The following is a 21,767-nucleotide window of genomic DNA, read 5'->3' as shown; positions in this document are numbered from 1 at the left end:
ACACAGGATATTCTTCAGGTCAGTGGGCTTTTTGCATTGTGGTTTCTCAGTAACACAGCAATATAACGACGTGAGAGATACTGCTATAAGAACTGCTGATAGCTAATATAATGCAAGTGATAACAGGAACTTACCTTGCATGACATGAAATGTAAGTATAAACCAACTTAATAGCACTGCATTCTCTTTTTTTGTTTTTTATAGGAAGTGGAGAGAAAACGTGGTAAGAGGAGAAAAAAAAAACATTCATGTTATGGGAAATTATCAGCCTCAAAGTGAAAAGAGCAGCTCCATTTTTCTGGGAGGCTGAACCACATGACCTCATGGTTGATTATGTTTCCACGGCGTGAATAAACAGACATAAGTGTGCCAAGCTTCTCCCGAGTTATAACCTTGCCACCGACCATGTGCAAAAATCATATTTCAATATTTCCCATTTTTCAGATGTGACCTAATTTATACAATCGTACTTTAAAAAAATGATTTACTAAACACCCACTGTATATATATTAATCAGACTGCAAAAATTAGCACTTTTTATTTTAGGTATTAATGAGTCAGGACTTTTTAGTTCTACTCCTGTGTATGGCTAAATATCTCACCTCGTTGCAGCCTAGGTTATCCAGTAGCTCTATGTTGCTGGCATGAAGAGGCTGACCAGCGTTCACAGGCATCAGCACCACTTTGTCCCCCACCACCACCTTAGCATAGACAAGCACAGATGCAAAAACATTTCAGTTCATTAACAATGAGACTGTAGAAGTTCCGGATCTACAGTAAATATTAGTGTAAAGATTATATCAAATGGTGAGACATGCAGAATTTAGGAACTGTGGGAATGTGATTTGCATCATGAACAGAAAACAGGTTCAGTTTAAAATAGAGGAAAAAAAAAACGTTCAAAGACTCCTTTTCTTAACTTGTAATCTGTTTGTATCTTCTCACAGTGGCATTGCAGGTCAGGCAGGCATGCTCGTACATGTGGGCCCACGTCAAAATGCAAAAAAGTCTTAATCCAGACAAGGAATGGGTTCATACATGAATCCAGCACAATTCAAATTGTGCAAGAAAATATAGATATTACAAATACAAATTAGCATACTAGTGGTCAAACATTCTGTGTTCAAAGCCACATGTATGCCCCCCACAAAAAGAAAAACATATAAGTTTTGCAACTCAGACATGACTAACTTCCACTGAGGCACCTGTTAATTATATTCATCCAAAGGTAGGGACATTAGTCTTGTGCTGCACTCTAATTGGACAGGCACCTTTATATATAAAGCAATAAAGCAATGCTGTTTTAAAAACAGCAAACTAAACCACACAAGTTGTGAGAACGTGGAAAAGAACATGCATCAACATGCAAATGCACTGAAGTTAAAGCAATCTGCCTTTTCTCATCACTATACAAACCTGCCAAATAGGTTTGCCTCGTGGGAAGAAAACATAACCATGACACCATGAAACACCTGATCAGTGTATCAATAGTATGAAAACACTGGGTTAGGAATAATGCACATATATAAAATTGAGTGCAAAGTTGTGCATGCTTTTAGGATATAAAGAAAATGTTTCTCAATTCTTTACTTATTTATCTGTCTTGTAAAGGATTTTAAGAGATCTAGGCGCATGAGATCTAGGTCCCTCGAGCTCTTCCTCTCCAAAAAAACGGCAAACCATTTCTTTATGGTGCTCTCTTTGTGCACAGGGGTATTGTCATGATGGAACAAATTTGGGCTGCTTAGTTCCAGAAAAGGGAAATTGTAATGACATGACAGATTATTCTATACAATTGTGTGCTTCCAACCAAGCTTTATGGCAACAGTTTGAGGAAGTATGGTCAGGGGTCCACAAATGTCTGGCCATACAGTGTATAATATTCCCAATGTACTACTTATGACACAATGACTATGCTCATTTTTTATATATAATGGCCTCAATATTTTTAGGCCTCCCAATGCTTTAATATAATGTAGATTGTCCCTAAAACTGCTTGTGTAATCATAAACACTATCCTGTTATCCACAATACACTTATAGTGAATATCCATTCAACATGTATAGAAATTAATGTTAAATTTTTCCAGCATATGGTGTCACTTTCTTTCTCATGTCATCTTGCGGATTTTTTTTCCATTTTTGCCTCTGTAAAGTTACTTAGTGACAGCCAATTGCTAAAACCGCTATAAAAATAAAAGTTGAAAATTCATAATTTTGCCAGTTATAATTAAATTAGAAATCATGCACAGCTTTTTTTTTTTTAAATCAGATCTGGAAATTGAAAGCTGGGGAAAGTCAAACATTCATTTTGCATTTTTGTTTTAGATTCATGTCTCGTTACAAGATGCAGCTGTGCAGGCTGTACTTTTGCACTCAACTCTGCACGCACACTAAAACCAACTAAATCTTTTTAGGCAAACAATTCAGCTACACTAAACAGATGAACAGTCTGGCCTCGGCCATGACCGGACATGTCCTTGAGGTGAGCAGTGAAGTAACATCTTCCATGCAGGGTGGCATGCTGCACACTACTCGTGTAGTCCACTATACACACAAACATCACATCATGCGCTACAATCTTTGTATATACCTTCAGACTGGTCGATGAGATGACAAGAGGAAAGAGCAGAAGAGTAACAAGAACTCAATTAATTATAAGATTAATAGGCTGAAATGTAGACATACATGCGGTTACATTTTTCAGATAAATACATATTCCTATTAGACATGGGCAATACGTCAAAAACATTTTACAACAATAGGGATTTTCTAATAATGTATCAGCAAAACAAGGCCACAATATTTAAAAGCTCTATAACAAATAGTCTTTATACAAACACAAAGATATGATGCAGATTTCCTGCAAAAACAACAAAAATAATCGTATCCTAGATCTTACTGTGAGCAATACTGATTGGGGCTAAAATTAGACTATGAGTACATTTCTGTAAGGCATGACTACAATCAGTGATGGACAGTAATGAAGTAAATGTAATTCGTTACTATACTTAAGTAGCTTTTTTGTATAACTGTACTTTACTGAAGTATTTCCATTTGGGAAGACTTTTACTACTACCATATTTTCCGGGACTATAAGCCGCTACTTTTTCCCCACGCTTTAAACCCCATGGCTTAAACAATGAAGCGGCTAATTTATGGATTTTTCCTGGGTTTTTCCCGGTTTCACAAACTTCAAGCCAAAAGACTGAGCCCCATAACATTAGACCAATGAAACTGCCGAACGGGTTCAGGTGAACCAATTAAATTATTTATATCAAATCAGATGCGCTCCCACTGAATCGGGCCGCACCACATCATAAATATGGATGAGGTTCCTCTGACGTTTTACCTGCCTCTCACTCGGACTGTCTACAGGAAATGCGAATCATTCGTCACGCTGAAAACAACCGGGCATGGAAAAAACGCACTTCACCTGTGTTCTGAGCTGCACGGCATCGGGAGAGAAGCTTCACCGATGGTGATTATTTTTAAACGCACGCCGAAGCCAAAAGAAAAACTCTTTTTCTTGTTGTGAAAGGAAGGAGAAAGACAGTGAACAATGACTTTCTTGGTAGGCTACTGTTTAGATACAAGTCGTGTAACAGACACTGTCTTTCGTTAAAGCCTGTGTAAAGTTCATTAGTTTCAGTGTAGACACCTGCGGCTTATAGACAGGTGCGGCGTATTTATGTTCAAAATAAAAATCTTTGTCAAATTCAGTGGGTGCGGCTTATATTTGGGTGCGCTTAATAGTCCGGAAATTACGGTAACATTACTACAATTTAAAAGTCAAATATCTTATTTTTTACTTAACAACATTTTGTGAAATCAGTCGTTCCTTTTTATTTTTCTGGTCAAACACACAGCAAGCCACCAATCAGGGTAGAGCTCACGCTCGGTTTCGAAATTGTTTTGATTGCCGCTTGGTGGTATCTATTTATCACCAACATACAGTTCAGCATCAGTTTAACAGCAAGCAGAACATTTTGCGAGGAATAAATGATGGAAAAAACTTATGACTCATGATCATTTTAATAGAAATCATTCATTCAGTGCTTGACTAATTAATATTCTAACAGTGTCATTTTATGTCCCCCCCCCCCGGACAAATTTTCTATTTGCATAAAAGTGTTAAGTGAAAGAAGGGAAATACTGTCTAACATTAATCATTTAAAAATTCAATTAAGAAAATACTGATGATGATTATTATTTTGTAAGATAATTCAATCATGAGCTATTTTATTGTAATTTTATTGCCCAGACCTACAGTTACATTCACATATATACATACATATGCACTGTATTATTATGCTTTTCATTCAACTTAATAGATGTTTATATGGATGTTGTTAAACACAATAAGTATAAGAATGTGTGTGTGAGAGAGAGAGAGAGAGAGAGAGAGAGAGAGAGAGAGAGAGAGAGAGAGAGAGAGAGAGAGAAAGCGAGCAGATAGAGTGAGTGCGTTAGTCCCTACATTGTCGCCTTCACTGCGGAGCTTCCAGAAGGGTTGGATGTAAAACCAGGAGCCCTCATTCCCAGAAGGATCCAGGGACACACGCATGGCATTCTTCTCCAGCAGAGCAGGCAGACGCTTATTCACCGTTAGGTACTTATTGCTTTTAATATGCAGCAGCTAAAAAATGTATAAGCAAATTGTTTCATGACCTATTTAATAAGCCAGTAAATAAAAAGGTCATCATATATATGTACTTTTTAAACCCTGATAAAATATATAAATCACAAAATATATGATAAAAAAATTATGCATCATAAAATATGAGATATATATATATATATATATATATATATTCTAAAAAAAAAACAATGTTCCTGAAGCCAGGCAGCTTTTTTCTCTTGACATTAAAACATTATTCAAACTATTAACATGTGTCTGTTTGTCTGTCTTTAATGAGACTCTAAAAAAAAAAAAAAAACCTTGGTCAACAGAGCACAAACAAACAGAACGTTCAAGCATGGTCAGCTGAACCCCAACACTAGCTGATAAAAAGAGAGCTGGGCTGCACCTGTATGACTTGGCTGTATTTGACCACCTCGCCAAGCAGCTTCTTGTTTTCCGTCTCATTCTGTTTCTGTTCCAGTTCTGCAGCATGCTGGGTAATGTAGGAGAAAATCAAGTTAGCTTTTTAATCAGAAGGAAGCAGGGCTGCAGATGGTTTCTAGTCCCCAGTCCAAATTATTTTTGAGACCACAGCAAAACAGAAGTCAAATAAAATAAATTTCATTTTTAGTTTCCAAAGTCTGATATTAGCCAGATGTGTGGGAAAATTGCCAGCCATAACCTAGCTTGTTCTGCTGCCCTGATTTTAGGACTCTGACCCAAATAGCAGCATTAAAGAAAATGCCTCAACAGTACAGACAAAATTAGCATAGTGACATGCTATATAATATTCATACTTACTAATATGCAGTTACAGCCCAAACCAGATACCTTGACAGTCCTAAAGTATTAAAGAAGTGTCAAGAGGTATAGACACACTACTGTACACTCCTTTGGACAACCATTATAATAGAACAAACAGCTTATTTTTTTAGTGGTTTCTTTTTTTGTTCTTTATAGTGATCTCACAGCATTATGCAGGCAATAAATAACAATCTACAAGTAATGCGGTCTGGGAGATAAGAATGCAAATTATTATTCTAGTAAGTTAATAGCAAGCTAGATGGCTAATGACAGCTAACACTAGGGCTGCAACAACTAATCGATGAAATCGCTAATAATAGATAATCAAATTCATTGTCAACGAATGCCACTATCGATTAGTTGGGCTGCTCAAGTTGAGGGTTAGCGTGACAGCAAGATAGCATGACAGCCACTTGCAAATATGGCAGAGAGTACAGGGTCAATCATCCAAGTCATAAGAACATTTTATATTAAACACAAGGCAATGGGAGCATTTTATAGTAAACGCAACAAAGAAAACTGTACCTGGAGGTGATATTAAACTACCACAGTAAAGCACAAGCACGTGAAAAGAAAACACACTGGTGTCACGGCGAAACATCAGCACGGTAAGCAAAACCTGTATAATCCTCATCATGTGAAAATAGTGTAGTTTAATGAAGTGCTAATGTGTAAACTGTTTGTTAACTTCAGGACAGTCACTGGATCTGTTCTGTCGTGACTCGCAAGCGTCAGGATGCACAATCAGCTCGCTCGTGACATATTGATGGGTTCAATTAAAACCTTACGAACAAACACTACATCTAAAAGCAGCAAATAACAGCAGCAGTAAACGACAAAAAATTGTGTCAGCGGTTTGGTTTTCCGAGAATGATGATGCTTTTGTACACCAATGCTTTTTTCTTTTTTTAAAATCAAGCCTGTTAGTGTGCTGCGTCTCTCCATTCCATTGTTTGTTTATAGAATTTGTCTACTACAACAATTAACTTGTGTTTTTAAATGTGATTTGATGCTGCTTTACTACGTTCAAATGCTTGTTTTCAATATTTGTATATTAAATTTATGTATATACAGTGGTACCTTGACCTACGAGCAGTGTTGGGCAAAGTTACTTTTAAAAGTAATGCATTACAATATTGAGTTTCTCCCCAAAAAAGTAACTTATTACGTTACTTAGTTACTTTGTATCAAAAGTAATGCGTTATATTACTTTTGCGTTACTTGTATCGCTTTCAGGCTTTACAGGTGTAACAGGTGTAATATAGATAATTGCTATTAATAAGTAAATATTTAAGTTATATTAGGCCAAAAGACATGTCTTAAACATTTAAAATGCTTAATACCTTCTTAGAGAACAATAAGATGATCGACTAACTTTTGACCACAAGGCTGAACACTTTCCAGTCGCACTTCTGTACTTCTGCCTTCGCCATCAGAAATGTAACTATCGTTCGTGTATATAAGGTCAAGGGTGTGGGCTGCAACCAGGTGATGTGGAGGGAGAACATACCTTTCCCTGTCATTTCGTAGACGAGGACGAGGTCATATTTACGGAATTGCACAAAGTTTTACATCATTCTCTGCTACATCATCAGCTTGAAACATTCTGAATGTTTTTACAGAGTTCGCTCAGTTATCTTCCCACAAAGAGCAAATGAGCTGTTAATTTGCTCTCTATCTCCACTGCGATGGCATCGTACATGTGTCTCCCACGGAAAACTTTTATTCTGAGCAGTCCACAGATCTGCAGTGGTGGAAACATATTCCAAGTCAGCAAAAGTTTTCTTTAGTTCTGTCTCCATTTCCATATATGCCGGTCACTCGGTCGATTTTTTGCTTTGTTATGTGAGCAAAAATTGAGGTACAAGCTCGAGACGGTGCTGCTAGATGGCGAAGCGAAGCCAGAAAGCGAAGATTGTGACAAAAAATTAAGATAAGCAAAGAAGAAAAAATAAAATGAAATAAAAAACGGGGTGTCATTTTGAGGGTTGGAACGGATTAACGCCATTTTAAGTATTTTCAATAGGAAAATGGATTTGATGTGCGAGCAAGTTTAAATACGAGCTCGAACACGGAACGAATTAAACTCGTAGGTTAAAGTACCACTGTATATAATTTAATTATTATACAAAATTAAATTAATTATAAAAATTCTTCATGTACACTTCTACATTGATCTTCACAAATTAACAAAATAAAAAAAAAAATTTTTAAACAAAAATTGTCAAAACAATATATTATATTTTATCCTTTTTTTTTTTTTTTTTTCTTTTTTTGCATGGAAGGTCAACCTTCCAATCAGCAAAATACAATTGTTGACTTCAAAAATTGCTTCACCTTGCATACTCCAATGCTGGGTTTTCTTTACACAAAAGAAACAACCCTGCATAAGTGAATTTGTTCAAAGGAGAAATCCCCCATGCACTCCTCACTATAAGCTTTCAATAGATTAAATTGAAGACAGTTAAAACACAATTTGTAACATTTTTAAGTACACTTTATACCCTGAATGATTGTTTTATATAGTTATAATAAGCAAAACATCAAATTTAAAAAAAATATTTTTTTGTATCTGATTAATTGATAAAATTAAAAATAAAATCGCCCAAATGATCGATTATTAAAATAATCACTATCTGCAGCCCTAGCTAGCACACAAGGCCTCATTAAAGGAGTGCTTTCCAAGGTATCAATTAAAACTTACATTTTGCTGCATTAACCTACATAAACTAGCAGTCTCTCAACCGCTATATATAATTCGAGACAGATTACTAACACTATCAAAGTCAGTGGTTACTTTTTAAAAGCATATAAAGCACCTGCAATTTCTTAAAGAGATCCTCCTCTGGATGGGTTCCTTGCTTTCCATGCTTGGCTTTCCAGAACTGCTTTTGTGCAGAGTACCGGTTCATCGGACAAACCTTAAACAGGCAATCTGTAGAACACAGAGGAAGAACAACCTGAAAGCTATCGCCATCCAATAAAAATAGAAAAACTGCTTTGTTACATGAGCCACGGAAACAAGACAATATAATCTATCATCAGCACATTAATCTGCCACTAATGCAATCACTTTAGACTCAAATTACAATCAAGAGTTATAGCGTAGTTTCCCTACTACAATATGAGCCTAATAGGCAGTTAAACTTCTTGAGAGCCAGTGAGTCACTCTGCCTCATATGGGTGTGTAAACTTAACCTTAGAGTAGTACCATAAATCAACACTCTGTATTTCATGTGAAGGACATTATCAGATTGGACTCAGCAAGTGGTTCAGTGATTTTCTACTGCAGGTTTAAAAACAAAGCCTGTATGACTTACCTCTGAATTTCTTCGGTGGATTTGCAAGATCTCCAGCCTCGGGCTGTACCACACACCGGTCATCCACCAACCTGTTGAAGAAAACAATGTTAGACTTTATAAACCAATACATTTTTTCTTTCAGATTTCAGTTTAATTTATTTTATGATTTACATGCAAATAGGATAGAGTGAATTCCTGTGGCTAAATAGATAAATGCTTTGCTTAAGAGACTCAATTGGCTATATGGTTTATAACTATTCATAGATGGGTCCTAAATACAATATCAGAGATACTCCAGCATTTTCTGTCTAATCTGTATTCCCAGCAACACACAGTAACACATTTAACACTGATGAGACAAAATACGATGCACTATATTGCCAAAAGTATTGGGTCACCTGGTCATAAGTATGGTATGTGATTTTTGAGCATTATATTCCACATGTAGTACCAATTTGCTTGTATAATTCCCTCCACTCTTTTAGAAATCTGTTCCACTAGATTTTGGTGTGTGCTTATGGATATTTGTGTTCATCAGCCACAAGGGTACTACGAAAGGCAAGTACTGATGTAGGGTGAGGAGGCCTGGGGTGCAGTCAGCAGTCCAATTCTGCTGGAACAGGTGTGGGTTTCCAAGTTCAAGTGGATGCAAAATTCTATTATAGCACATCTAAAGACCTCCAATACAATTGAGTGCAGCAACGTGGTAACAGTTTGGAATATAACCACATATAGTAGGAAAAGTACTTTTAAACTATACTTTCTACACACTAATATATATATATATATATATATATATATATATATATATATATATATATATATATATATATATATATATATATATATATATATATATATATACATACACACACACACACACACACACATATACACACACACACACACACATATATATACATATACACACACACACACACACACACACACACACACACACACACACACACTTTGAGATTGAGAGCATCCTGAGCAGCTGCATCACTGCCTGGTTTGGGAACTGCACCGTCTCGGATCGCAAGACCCTACAGAGGATAGTGAGGACAGCTGAGATCATCATCGGAATCTCTCTCCCCTCTATCATGGACATTTACACTAAACGCTGCATCCGCAAAGCACACAGCATTGTGGACGATCTCACACACCCCTCACACACACTTTTTACACTCCTACCATCAGGAAAACGGTTCCGAAGCATTCGGGCCGCCACAACAAGACTATGCAACAGTTTCTTTCCACAAGCCATCAGGCTACTTAATACACAGAAATTAAACGGAAATCTCACACACACACACACACACCCACGCACTCAAATGTGTGTAACAAACTGTAAAAAACTTTCCTGGACTTAGCACTTAACACACACTCGTCACTCATCTCAATCCAATCCACCACCATTCATTTATTTATTATTTATTATTCTCAACTGTACCACACTCTCAACTGCTCTTTTTTTGCACATTTATCATTGTCATTGTATTATACTGTTTACGTGCTGTTTTTTGCACCTTCGGCTGCTGCTGTATTTTTTGCACTACATTGTTCTGTTTATACTCACTTCTGGGATATAGTTTTTTTAGTTTGTATAGTTTTTACAGTTTTCTTGTACAGAACTGTATAATCAAGTATACAGTAGGTTTACTGGTCGGCGCTATATAGGGTTTTGTGTCTTGTCTTGTGTCGTCTGTCTGCACTGTTTGCACTAGGTTGCACTCGATGCACTTTATGTAACTTGTGTTGTAGCTCTATGTTGTTTTGTTTGTTGTTGTTTAGTGTAGCACCAGGGTTCTGGAGAAACGTTGTCTCGTTTTTACTGTGTACTGTGTACCACTGTGTATAGTTGAAATGACAATAAAAGCCTCTTGACTTGACTTGACACACACACCTTTTGCAGATATGAACAAACCTGTCCTCAAAGCGAAATTTGTTTGGAGTCGAAAAAATTCAAAACACAGGAGGGCCACCGCTAGCTAGTGTTGAGACCGTAAAGAAGTATATAGTTAAATCTTTAAGTGCCTTTTTTTTTTATTCATTTTTATAATTTTTGTATTAATCAACATAACATATATACATTATTTTGATTAGTTTTAGTATATTTTATTGTTTGATAGTATTCATAGCTTTTACACCATTAAGAGATATGAGCAGTCAATAACAAACAAAGTAACAACATAAACTAATTTATGGTACGAACAGTCGTTTGGAACGTAACTCGTTCGTAAGGTGGGGAGCGTCTGTGTATATATACACTCAGATTTAAATCACAAATACCTTGGACTGAAGAACACTTCCAGCCGTGACGCATTGCTAATAAAGCCTAGCCGTAATGTTTCAGTCTGCGTGGAGACACATTTGACTAAGAATCTAAATGCATTTGGTTAAAATCTTATTAGGCTACAATCCAGATACAAGACATGCAAAATGGCTAGTTAAATGTTAAATGAGCCACAGATGGACGAAGCATTTAAACGAGCTTGAGATCTTCTAGCAATAAGATTATCTGTTTTCTGTTGTTCCATGTGCTGATTTCCTGCTCCTTCCACAGTAGAGAAAACCATGTCGGTGACAGTGACACCACACAGACTTTTACTACACTGCATTTCTATCTAATTTTACCAGTAACCAGTGAAGCAGAAAGCAGAAAAAAAGATGTGTGATCTGATCCCCATATGTTTTATAACAGCATTAACACTGCAAATCTGTTATTCAAGTACGAAGGGTCACCGAACAGCTCATAATTTAGAGTCAACAAAGATTTTAACTTTTTTTTTTTAAATAAGAACAAAAAAGGGTATTATTTTCTACTCAAACATAAACTGAAAATTTCCACAAGACATTTCTCACACAATCGAGTAACAGGCATCCCAGGCTCTTTAATAGTTGTTTGTGCCCTGATATTGCCAGTGGAGAACATACATAAATATGGCAAAAAATATTAAGAGCCTGTACATGCATCAAACGAACAAGTCAAGGACAACTTGGTGATTGTCATAGAATTATGGTCTAATCTCTCTCTGTACACAGGCATTGCTAACTGAAACCACACAATTCACTCAACACACTCATATGCTAAAGGAAATCAGTCATTTCTGCATTGCCTTGATAAAGCAAAGTGGGCCAACACTGACCATGACTTTCCTAATAGTCACGGCTCTGTCCTCTCAAAGGTAGTTAAACCTCAAATGTCTCAAAGCATAAGCAAGTCTAAGAAATCCCCCTGGATGGGGCAAGAGAATATATTAATATTTTACCAGTCATTTATTTTACTATTATAAAGCATGCTTTTGTGCAATCACTTAAATATGCTTAAAAACTGATGAATTTATGATTGAATTGTATTCCATCAATAGTCTCTTAGAAACCAATCTGCAGGGATTAAAATGGCAATTAATGGGCTAGAATAAGAAATTAGTTAGCTAGTTACATTCATTAATATCTCTTACTATGATGTGAAACCTATTAGTCAAGCAACAAATAATAAACAGCCAGAAAACAGGAGATTTTTCCTGAGGCTCACTGCAAAATGAACCCACAAGTAAAAAATGGCAATACGGTCAGGATTTTCTGTAGATTTTGGCTCTACCTATTCCTCAACCTCAGCAATCATTGATATCAACTAAAGTTGCACATGGAACGTCATTTTAAAGCTTACTTTCAGAGTTTTTTGTTTGTATCTGCTTTAATATTTTTCAATGAATTTATTAAGTTCTATTACCTAAAACAAACCATTTTGCCCCTGGCCAGTCAGTTACTTAATGACAGCTGAGCAGTTTTAAATATATATATTTTTGTTTGTTTCTCGATCTGAACGACTTCTCATGCCTCCCATTTGCGTGAGTTTTTTGTTCTGTCCCTTTAAGAGCCCAATGCACATCTCTGGTCTCAAACAGATGCCCTGTGAATCTTTCTGACTATCTTTTTTAAAAGATAATTGACATTATTTAAAGCATTATTTAAAAAAAAACTATTAAATAGATTAAGTGTAGTATGCAAAGCTGTGCAAGCAAAGAACTTCTAAGCATGTAGGATGTGAAAGCAAGGCGAATCTTTCCACCTCCTACACTCAAAGTAATCTGCTTGCACAGCCGATGAAGGACTTCGGTCCAAAACATCCTGCTGCTCATGAAACTATACCATACTGTACTACAATTAATTTGACTATAGCCATTATATACACTGCATATATAACAACCCCCCCCCCCACACACACTAACATAAATCTGTGATTTTATTACATCTGGCAGTACTTAACAAGACACACTGTTACAGAAAACAATCAACCCTTTCTAGCAAACCAGTTATGAGAATTCTGTATAATAGAAAATAATAATACAGTGGTACCTCGACATACGAGTGCCCTAACATACGAGTTTTTTGAGATACGAGCGGTCACTCTGTCGATTTTTTGCTTTAATACGCGAGCAAAAACTTGAGATACGAGCTCGAGACGCCGCTGCTAGATGGTGAATCGAAGCCAGAAAGCGAAGATTGTGACAAAAATTAAGATAAGCAAAAAAGAAAAAGTTAAAATTGTAAAGTTTAGGGATACGTAGTGTGTAAAAAAACGAGTTTTCCCTCCGCCTTTGCTTATCGCCTCTACCCCCCCCCTCCGCACACTCTCACACACACACACACACACACACACACACACACACACACCCCCCACCGGCGTTTTCGTTAGCTCAAGTCGTCTCATCTCCAACGAAAATACACTAAATAAAACCTTATTATATCTTTACATTCTCTTTTATTATGTTTTTATACAATATTTGTCATTTATAAAATACATTTTTCCTATTCAAAAACACGTAACAAAAACAACTGGGGTGGCATTTTTGGGGCTGGAACTGATTAATAGTATTTCAATTAATTTCAATGGGGAAATTTGCTTTGAAATACGAGCAATTTGACATACGAGCAAGGTTACGGAACGAATTAAACTCGTATGTCGAGGTACCACTGTACAGAGCCCAATTATGGAGAAAACACTGATAAAACAGCTAAGTAATTTAAATATTAACATGTAGATGGAGAGAACATGAAGATGTGAGGAAATTATATCAAATAGTAACTTTGTGCTCCGAGTCACAGAGGGCATACAGTCCATGGGTTTAACTGAAATAATCACAAATCAATTATCATTAAGTACATGGTTAACTTGGTTTGCTGTTCATGCTTTAACTGATCCACACACAGCCAGCCACATACACTACGGAGTACTGAGACTTTTCAAGTTATGTATGTGGTTCTACCCCAAACTGTTACCACACGGTTGGAGCCACACAAAGGTATAGGACATCGTTCATTGGGACACAGTAGCATTAAATATTTATTTTACTTTAATTAGGAAATACAAACATGTTGCATGACAATGCCCCTGTGCACACAGTAAGCTACAGTGCCTTGCGAAAGTATTCGGCCCCCTTGAACTTTGCGACCTTTTGCCACATTTCAGGCTTCAAACATAAAGATATAAAACTGTAATTTTTTGTGAAGAATCAACAACAAGTGGGACACAATCATGAAGTGGAACAAAATTTATTGGATATTTCGAACTTTTTTAACAAATAAAAAACTGAAAAATTGGCCGTGCAAAATTATTCAGCCCCTTTACTTTCAGTGCAGCAAACTCTCTCCAGAAGTTCAGTGAGGATCTCTGAATGATCCAATGTTGAACTAAATGACTAATGATGATAAATAGAATCCACCTGTGTGTAATCAAGTCTCCGTATAAATGCACCTGCACTGTGATAGTCTCAGATGTCCGTTTAAAGCGCAGAGAGCATCATGAAGAACAAGGAACACACCAGGCAGGTCCGAGATACTGTTGTGGAGAAGTTTAAAGCCGGATTTGGATACAAAAAGATTTCCCAAGCTTTAAACATCCCAAGGAGCACTGTGCAAGCGATAATATTGAAATGGAAGGAGTATCAGACCACTGCAAATCTACCAAGACCTGGCCGTCCCTCTAAACTTTCAGCTTATACAAGGAGAAGACTGATCAGAGATGCAGCCAAGAGGCCCATGATCACTCTGGATGAACTGCAGAGATCTACAGCTGAGGTGGGAGACTCTGTCCATAGGACAACAATCAGTCGTATACTGCACAAATCTTGCCTTTATGGAAGAGTGGCAAGAAGAAAGCCATTACTTAAAGATATCCATAAAAAGTGTCGTTTAAAGTTTGCCACAAGCCACCTGGGAGACACACCAAACATGTAGAAGAAGGTGCTCTGGTCAGATGAAACCAAAATCGAACTTTTTGGCAACAATGCAAAACGTTATGTTTGGCGTAAAAGCAACACAGCTCATCACCCTGAACACACCATCCCCACTGTCAAACATGGTGGTGGCAGCATCATGGTTTGGTTCTGCTTTTCTTCAGCAGGGACTGGGAAGATGGTTAAAATTGATGGGAAGATGGATGGAGCCAAATACAGGACCATTCTGGAAGAAAACCTGATGGAGTCTGCAAAACGACCTGAGACTGGGACGGAGATTTGTCTTCCAACAAGACAATGATCCAAAACATAAAGCAAAATCTACAATGAAATGGTTCACAAATAAACATATCCAGGTGTTAGAATGGCCAAGTCGAAGTCCAGACCTGAATCCAATCGAGAATCTGTGGAAAGAACTGAAAACTGCTGTTCACAAATGCTCTCCATCCAACCTCACTGAGCTCGAGCTGTTTTGCAAGGAGGAATGGGCAAAGATTTCAGTCTCTCGATGTGCAAAACTGATAGAGACATACCCCAAGCGACTTACAGCTGTAATCGCAGCAAAAGGTGGCGCTACAAAGTATTAACTTAAGGGGGCTGAATAATTTTGCACGCCCAATTTTTCAGTTTTTTATTTGTTAAAAAAGTTTGAAATATCCAATAAATTTCGTTTCACTTCATAATTGTGTCCCACTTGTTGTTGATTCTTTACAAAAAATTACAGTTTTATATCTTTATGTTTGAAGCCTGAAATGTGGCAAAAGGTCGCAAGGTTCAAGGGGGCCGAATACTTTCGCAAGGCACTGTATGTAAAGATATGCTTTACATAGTTTGAAGTTAAAGATCTTGAGTGGCCAGCTACAGCGTTTACCTCAAACCTACTGAAGGCTTTTGGGATGAATTGGAATGCTGACTGCACCCCAGACCTCCACACCTCGCATCAGTACCTGACTTAATAATGCTCTCGTGACTGAAAGAGCACAAATCTCCTAAGCACACTCCAAAATCTAGTGGAACATCTTTCCAGAAGAGTGAAGGTTATTATAATAGCAAATGGGACAGGTATGAATCCTAGGGGGTTGCCAAAAAGCATCGAGATAACCGATGATCGAGATAAACGAAAATCAATATGGTGGCAGTATATTAACGAGCTTGAAATTTCTTTATGTACATGATGTGCGTTAATAAAGGAGAATGTGCATGCACGTGTTTTTTTTTGGGTTTTTTTACACAACAGCGTTGCCGCGATTTGTTTGATGAAGGCATGCTATAAAAATGTACATACATGTATGTTAACTGTCAGGAATCCCGCTGCCACGCCCCCTTCAGCGCCCCCTTCGGCGTGGCAGGTGCTTTCTCGGCCGCTTTCTCTGAAGCTCCCGGCTTCAATTGCGCACATATGGTGCTCGTTTATCCTATTTAAACTTCCACACTCTCACTGTCCGTTATTGTTGGTATATGTTGGTTCACGGCGGTTGTTATCGCTCACGCGTATACGTGCTTCCCACCGGCACTCTCTTAACGGCTGCGCTCTTCTTTTTCTAAAGCGCATCGCGGATTCCCCCCCGATCCTGCTGGTGTTCATTCTATGCTTTTGCTGCTCATCTCACGTTCCGCGCCGCGCTCCTACCAAGCGCGGCTTTCGCCTCCCGTTCATTGCATAACATTTAATAACATTGCATAACGTTAAATGGCTAATTTCGACATAACCGATTAAAAAATGCTTAGAAAAAGCGAGAATTTGGCGGTTTCACTTCAAAAAACGTCGACTTAATAGGGTTGTCGAGGTAACCGAGGTCGAGATAAGTGGGTTCCACTGTATGATCTTTTTATTATATATATATATATATATATATATATATATATATATATATATATATATATATATATATATATATATATATATATATATATATAAATATAAAGATCATCAGTTATTTAAAGCGTTTTATACACAACAGAGATCAACAAACTCTCAATGATTACCATCAGGTTTCATGTGCTTAAATTGAAAACAGACACTGATAATGAAATTGAAAAAGGCTGCGCATACATTAATGTGATGATTTATTCTAGGTTTGATTAAGCATTAGAGATTTGTATTTATTTTTTGTATTTTTAAAAACCTGTTAAAAATGTATCGATGAAGCAAAAAAGCATTAAAATACAAATCTTTCCAAAGGTGAAAATGGGCACTTTTTTTATACAAGTATAATAATCCATAAAGTGCTAATAACAGATAATCCAGAAACTGTTGCTTGTTGCCGTCTTTAATAGAGATTTCACTTTACGGTTATCTGTTGCTGTCATCGTTTGCCCACTGAACAGCGTGTGACACTAAAGGTTTTGATATCAGAACAGGAAGAGACCACAAGGAGAGGAAGACAGACATCGAGACGAAAACGTCTTCTATGAAAGGAAGTAGTGGTTGAACAGACATAACCTAAAATTAGCACTGTAAATGTGTAGGTCTATAATTAATCTCACTAGCATTCATAAAATGTCATTTTCAAAGTAGAGAGAAAAAATATAGGACTATAAATTCCTCTGTAACACTTTCCACACTGTCTGACTGACCGGTTTACTACTAATTCATTTTACTCAGTTGGCCTGATCGATTTTCTTGTCTACAAACACATGAATAAATATAATTTGAAAAAATGGCAATATCTCACTACTAATGGCCTTAAAAGCAAGTCTATGGGCACCCAGTTTTAAAAAAGCCACTTCATTTGTAGCATATTGTTTCTCTTGAGAAGTCCAATGTACATTTTAATAGGTGTGGATTAGTAGCACTGCCATAAAACAACAACAAATAAGTTTCAGATCACCAGAAAATTAGTTTAAGGTCATCAGCCCTGTAAAAATAAATAAATAAATAAATAAATAAATAATTGGAGATGTATTGAGACACATTTCACTGTTCGCCATCAGCAATCCCCAACTAAACAACCCTATATTGTAATTCTGTGAACTGAAGCGTAATGAAGCAACCTGATCTGGCATTCTGGAAGAAGATGGTAATCGGAACTGAGTTCTGGCTACAAAAACAGCCATAGTTCTTACAGCCATGCTACATACACTATATGGACAAAGGTTTTTGGACACCTGCCCATTGGTTAATATGTGCTTTTCGAACACCCCATGTCACAATTACTACCCATTTGCTGTTATAATAACCTCCACTCTTCTGAAAAGATGTTCCACTACATTTTTAAAGTGTGCTTGTTGAGATTTGTGTAAAGTCAGGTACTGATGTTGGGAGTTTTTCCTTGCCCCTGACTCATACATTATTTTATTACCACTTAATCTGTGTTAAGTTGCTTTGAGACAATGTCCATTATTTAAAGTGTGATAGAAATGTAAATGTATTGAATTGAATGGAGGGTGAGGAGGACTGGGGTAAATTTGGCTATACAATTCATCGCAAAGACGTTCAGTATGATTAAGGTCAGAGCTCCATAACAGACCACTCAAGATGTTTCACTCCAAAACATGTAAGCCTTATGTTCATAGAGCCCGCATTGTACACTGGGATATTGTTATGCTGGAATAGATTTAGGGTTCCTAGTTAAGGGAAAAATCTTATGCTTCTATAGAATTGGTTTTCACAGTTTGGGGGAAGGAAGAAGAAAAAAAAAGAAAAGAAAAACACATATGGAGAAAAAAGTCAGGTGTCCCAATACTTTTGTCCATGGAGTGTAGGTTCACTAAATGATTAACTTCTTAGAGGAAAAGATACACGTCTAACTTGAGCAGTGCTGATATACGTCAGGCTGAACCTAAAGAGATATGACCAACCAGAATAGGTTAATCATGAACTGAGCACAGTCAGCATGCTGATAATGAACACACTCACTACACTTCTACAAGGTGTTAGAGAAAGTTGACACTTTGGCAAGGTGAGAGTGGCAAAATGTGCCTAAAGGAAAAACAAATGATTATTAATACAACCACAAGATAAATAATTTTTTTGGTGAAACTGATTTTAAAATACCCCGTTATCAAAAGTTGGACATCCCTTTATCCTGTTTAGGGTAAACACTCTGCTTAAGCTTTGCATGCAATTGCAATACTAACACAATTCAAATATTTTTCAAATCGATCACAGTCCACCATAACACCTTTTTAAATGCAAGTTTTTTTCCTGTTCCTGTGTAAATCGCTCTACAACTGTACAAGTTCTTCAATAACGCTGACATCAATCCGCTATCAGCGGAAGTACTGCCTATCAATTCAGATATCTATTGTTTGCTGTGGCAGTTGTCATAATTCAGGCACTGTCCAGCCTCCAATCAGTGGTGGACAGCAACTAAGTAAATGTAAAGTACAGTAATTAATAAGTAGCTTTTACTGTACTTAATATTTAAGTACAGTAATGGAAGTATTTTCATTTGGGGAGACTTTAACTTCACTACATTTCAAAGTAAAACATCTTACATTAAATTTTCAAAATCAGTAGTTCCTTTGTATTTATGAGTGGATAAAAACTTGTCAAGTTCGGAGCAAGCCATCAATCAGGTTAGAGCGCACTTCTTTTATTCTTTACTTAAAGGCTTACACCCCACCCTCTGAACTCCAGCTTCCCCACAAAATAGACCAGGCTACACACAATAAAATCCGGACTCATTTATTCATGATGTAGTTTACCATGTTAATCTCAACATGCTGCTGTAAGTCTATGTTTACATGCACATTACATATAATCTAAATATGCGCACATACAAGGCACAATATCCAGTGTCAACATTTCTGAATCGTGTCCGGTAGTTAATGTTAGTTTAGCATGTTAGCAAAGTCTTAGACCTGACAGTCTTAACAAAACATCCTTCCAGCATTTATTGTTTTGCTGATTTGATGCAAAAAGAAGCAATCATTCATTCATTCATTCATTCATTCATTTTCTCCCGCTTATCCGTAATTCGGGTCGCGGGGGCAGCAGTCTAAGCAGGCCCCCGCCTTCGACTGCAGCACCGTCCCTTACGGTCCCTCCTGCAGGTGGTGAGCCCACGGAAAGGCGGCCCCACGTCACTTCGACGTCACGAACCTTGATATTTCCCTCGTAAGGGACCCCCGAGCATAGAGGGTTAAGGGCCTTGCTCAAGGGCCCAAGAGTGGCAGCTTGGCGATACCGGGGCTTGAACCCCAGACAACCTAGCGCCTTAATCGCTGGAGCCACCACTCCCCCTCAATAACTCAGGTTATTTGCCCTTCTCAGCTCAATTGATTTAGAAATTGTTCAACCCATCATTAAATCTGCTGTACTTCACCAGTTTCACTGGACCATTTTTAGTACTCAGTAGGTTTAATGATTGAAATATAAATATGTAACGATTCTGCTTTTAATTAATAACCAAATCAGATTGAATGGTTGTACGATTTTGCATTTTCCTGATTGCACCCTCTATTGTAATATTAACAGGTTGATAGGCTGTTAGGTAGGTTGGCTGGATGCATTTGGGTTTATTGCCATATTAGCTCCAGTGGAAATTTCATGGCAAAGTACAGATAACCACTGATAACGATTGTCATGTTACAATAAGCCAACTAATAATGATAATCCAAATAAAACTACTAATTACAATTATTTTAGTAATCGAGTATTCTACTGAAATTGCATACAAGAATATCTGTGAAAACTAAACACATTTAGTACATTCAATTAGGATATTGAATCGAAATGCCAATACTAATATATAAATAAAAATATAAAAATTAAGTTAATTAAAATTTTTTATTTAAATTACAGGAGGAATTGTTTTAGCCCTAGCCTATACCATTCACTTTCAATGTATTTTTGCTAATTTTGCAAAGCTAATGTAACTAGTAAATATAAATTTAGCTACTAACTACTAGATACGAAGCAAACATCATGTCTAAATCCTCAAATAATTGCTGCTAACATACTTAAGAAGCTCTTCAGAATGTCAAATAGATTTATGTATTTACTAACAATATATACACTGTATATATATATATATTTTTTTTTTTACTATAATCTGTCCTGAATCCTGATGCAGATGATCCCACATGGTTAGAGTAAAAAGCCCAGGTCACACTCTTTCTTCAGGGGATAATCTCACCTGTATACAAGTCCTGCTACTACATCCTACAGACTTTACTGATCAACACATCACTGTCTGAGCTTATAGTATACATCTGTAGAAGAGCAGCAATTTATAAACCCTGCTATCTGGTGTCACACAGAAGAGGATAAATTCCCTTTCATGTCCGGTTCCACTTAAAGTGCAGTGCTTGTGAAAAATACTAGGGGTTTCCAAAGTTGTGTCATTTTTGAGACACTGCATGTTTTTTGTTTATATGCCACAAACCGTGTTAAAAGGCAAAAACAAACGAACTGTTCAGTGAATGAGTTAATCAAAGGTCAAAATTGGACTGTTCTGTCCACAGATGTGTGGCTACAACAATAAAAAAATATATATATATGAAAGAAAAACAAGAGAGATGATGTAACAAGATTGCCCACACCCACAGTCAAACATGAAACAGTTTATTCAGGAAGAAAGGAATCCTGAACGAACATGCAATTCTGTTTGGACTGGAACCAATTTCACCATAAAAACAAGATAATGAACTGCGGCAATTTCAAACTCAGTTGTTTAGAAAGCAGCCGGCTGAAGTGTTATCTATAATGAAATGGCCAGCCGTCACTGCACCTAAATCCTAATCAACCGCTATGGGGTGAAAATCATATCCAGCCACCAAATAACACCCTGAATATTTGGAAAAAACTAACTATTTGGATGCCAAGAGGGTGTAAAGCTGTTCAAGCTAA

The 21,767-nt window shown here is 37.0% G+C and overlaps 1 protein-coding gene across 2 annotated transcripts in view; it reads right to left on the bottom strand.

Annotated features, from left to right (window-relative positions):
• itpr2 (inositol 1,4,5-trisphosphate receptor, type 2) overlaps positions 1 to 21,767 on the bottom strand; it is a 98,595-nt gene that overhangs the window by 74,999 nt on the left and 1,829 nt on the right. For both annotated transcript variants that reach the window (XM_083552008.1, XM_083552009.1), the window contains exons 2-6: positions 8,748 to 8,818; positions 8,247 to 8,362; positions 5,030 to 5,116; positions 4,480 to 4,638; positions 603 to 701 (exon numbers count right to left, since the gene is read on the bottom strand). In XM_083552008.1, coding sequence (XP_083408134.1) covers positions 603 to 701; positions 4,480 to 4,638; positions 5,030 to 5,116; positions 8,247 to 8,362; positions 8,748 to 8,818 — 532 coding nt within the window. The remainder of the gene's footprint in view (positions 1 to 602; positions 702 to 4,479; positions 4,639 to 5,029; positions 5,117 to 8,246; positions 8,363 to 8,747; positions 8,819 to 21,767) is intronic.

The sequence above is a fragment of the Silurus aristotelis genome, assembly GCF_946808225.1.
Source record: "Silurus aristotelis genome assembly, chromosome: 10".
Lineage (NCBI taxonomy): Eukaryota > Metazoa > Chordata > Actinopteri > Siluriformes > Siluridae > Silurus > Silurus aristotelis.
The sequence above is the reverse complement of the archived record's forward strand: the minus strand, read 5'-3'. Positions and strand labels throughout refer to the sequence as shown.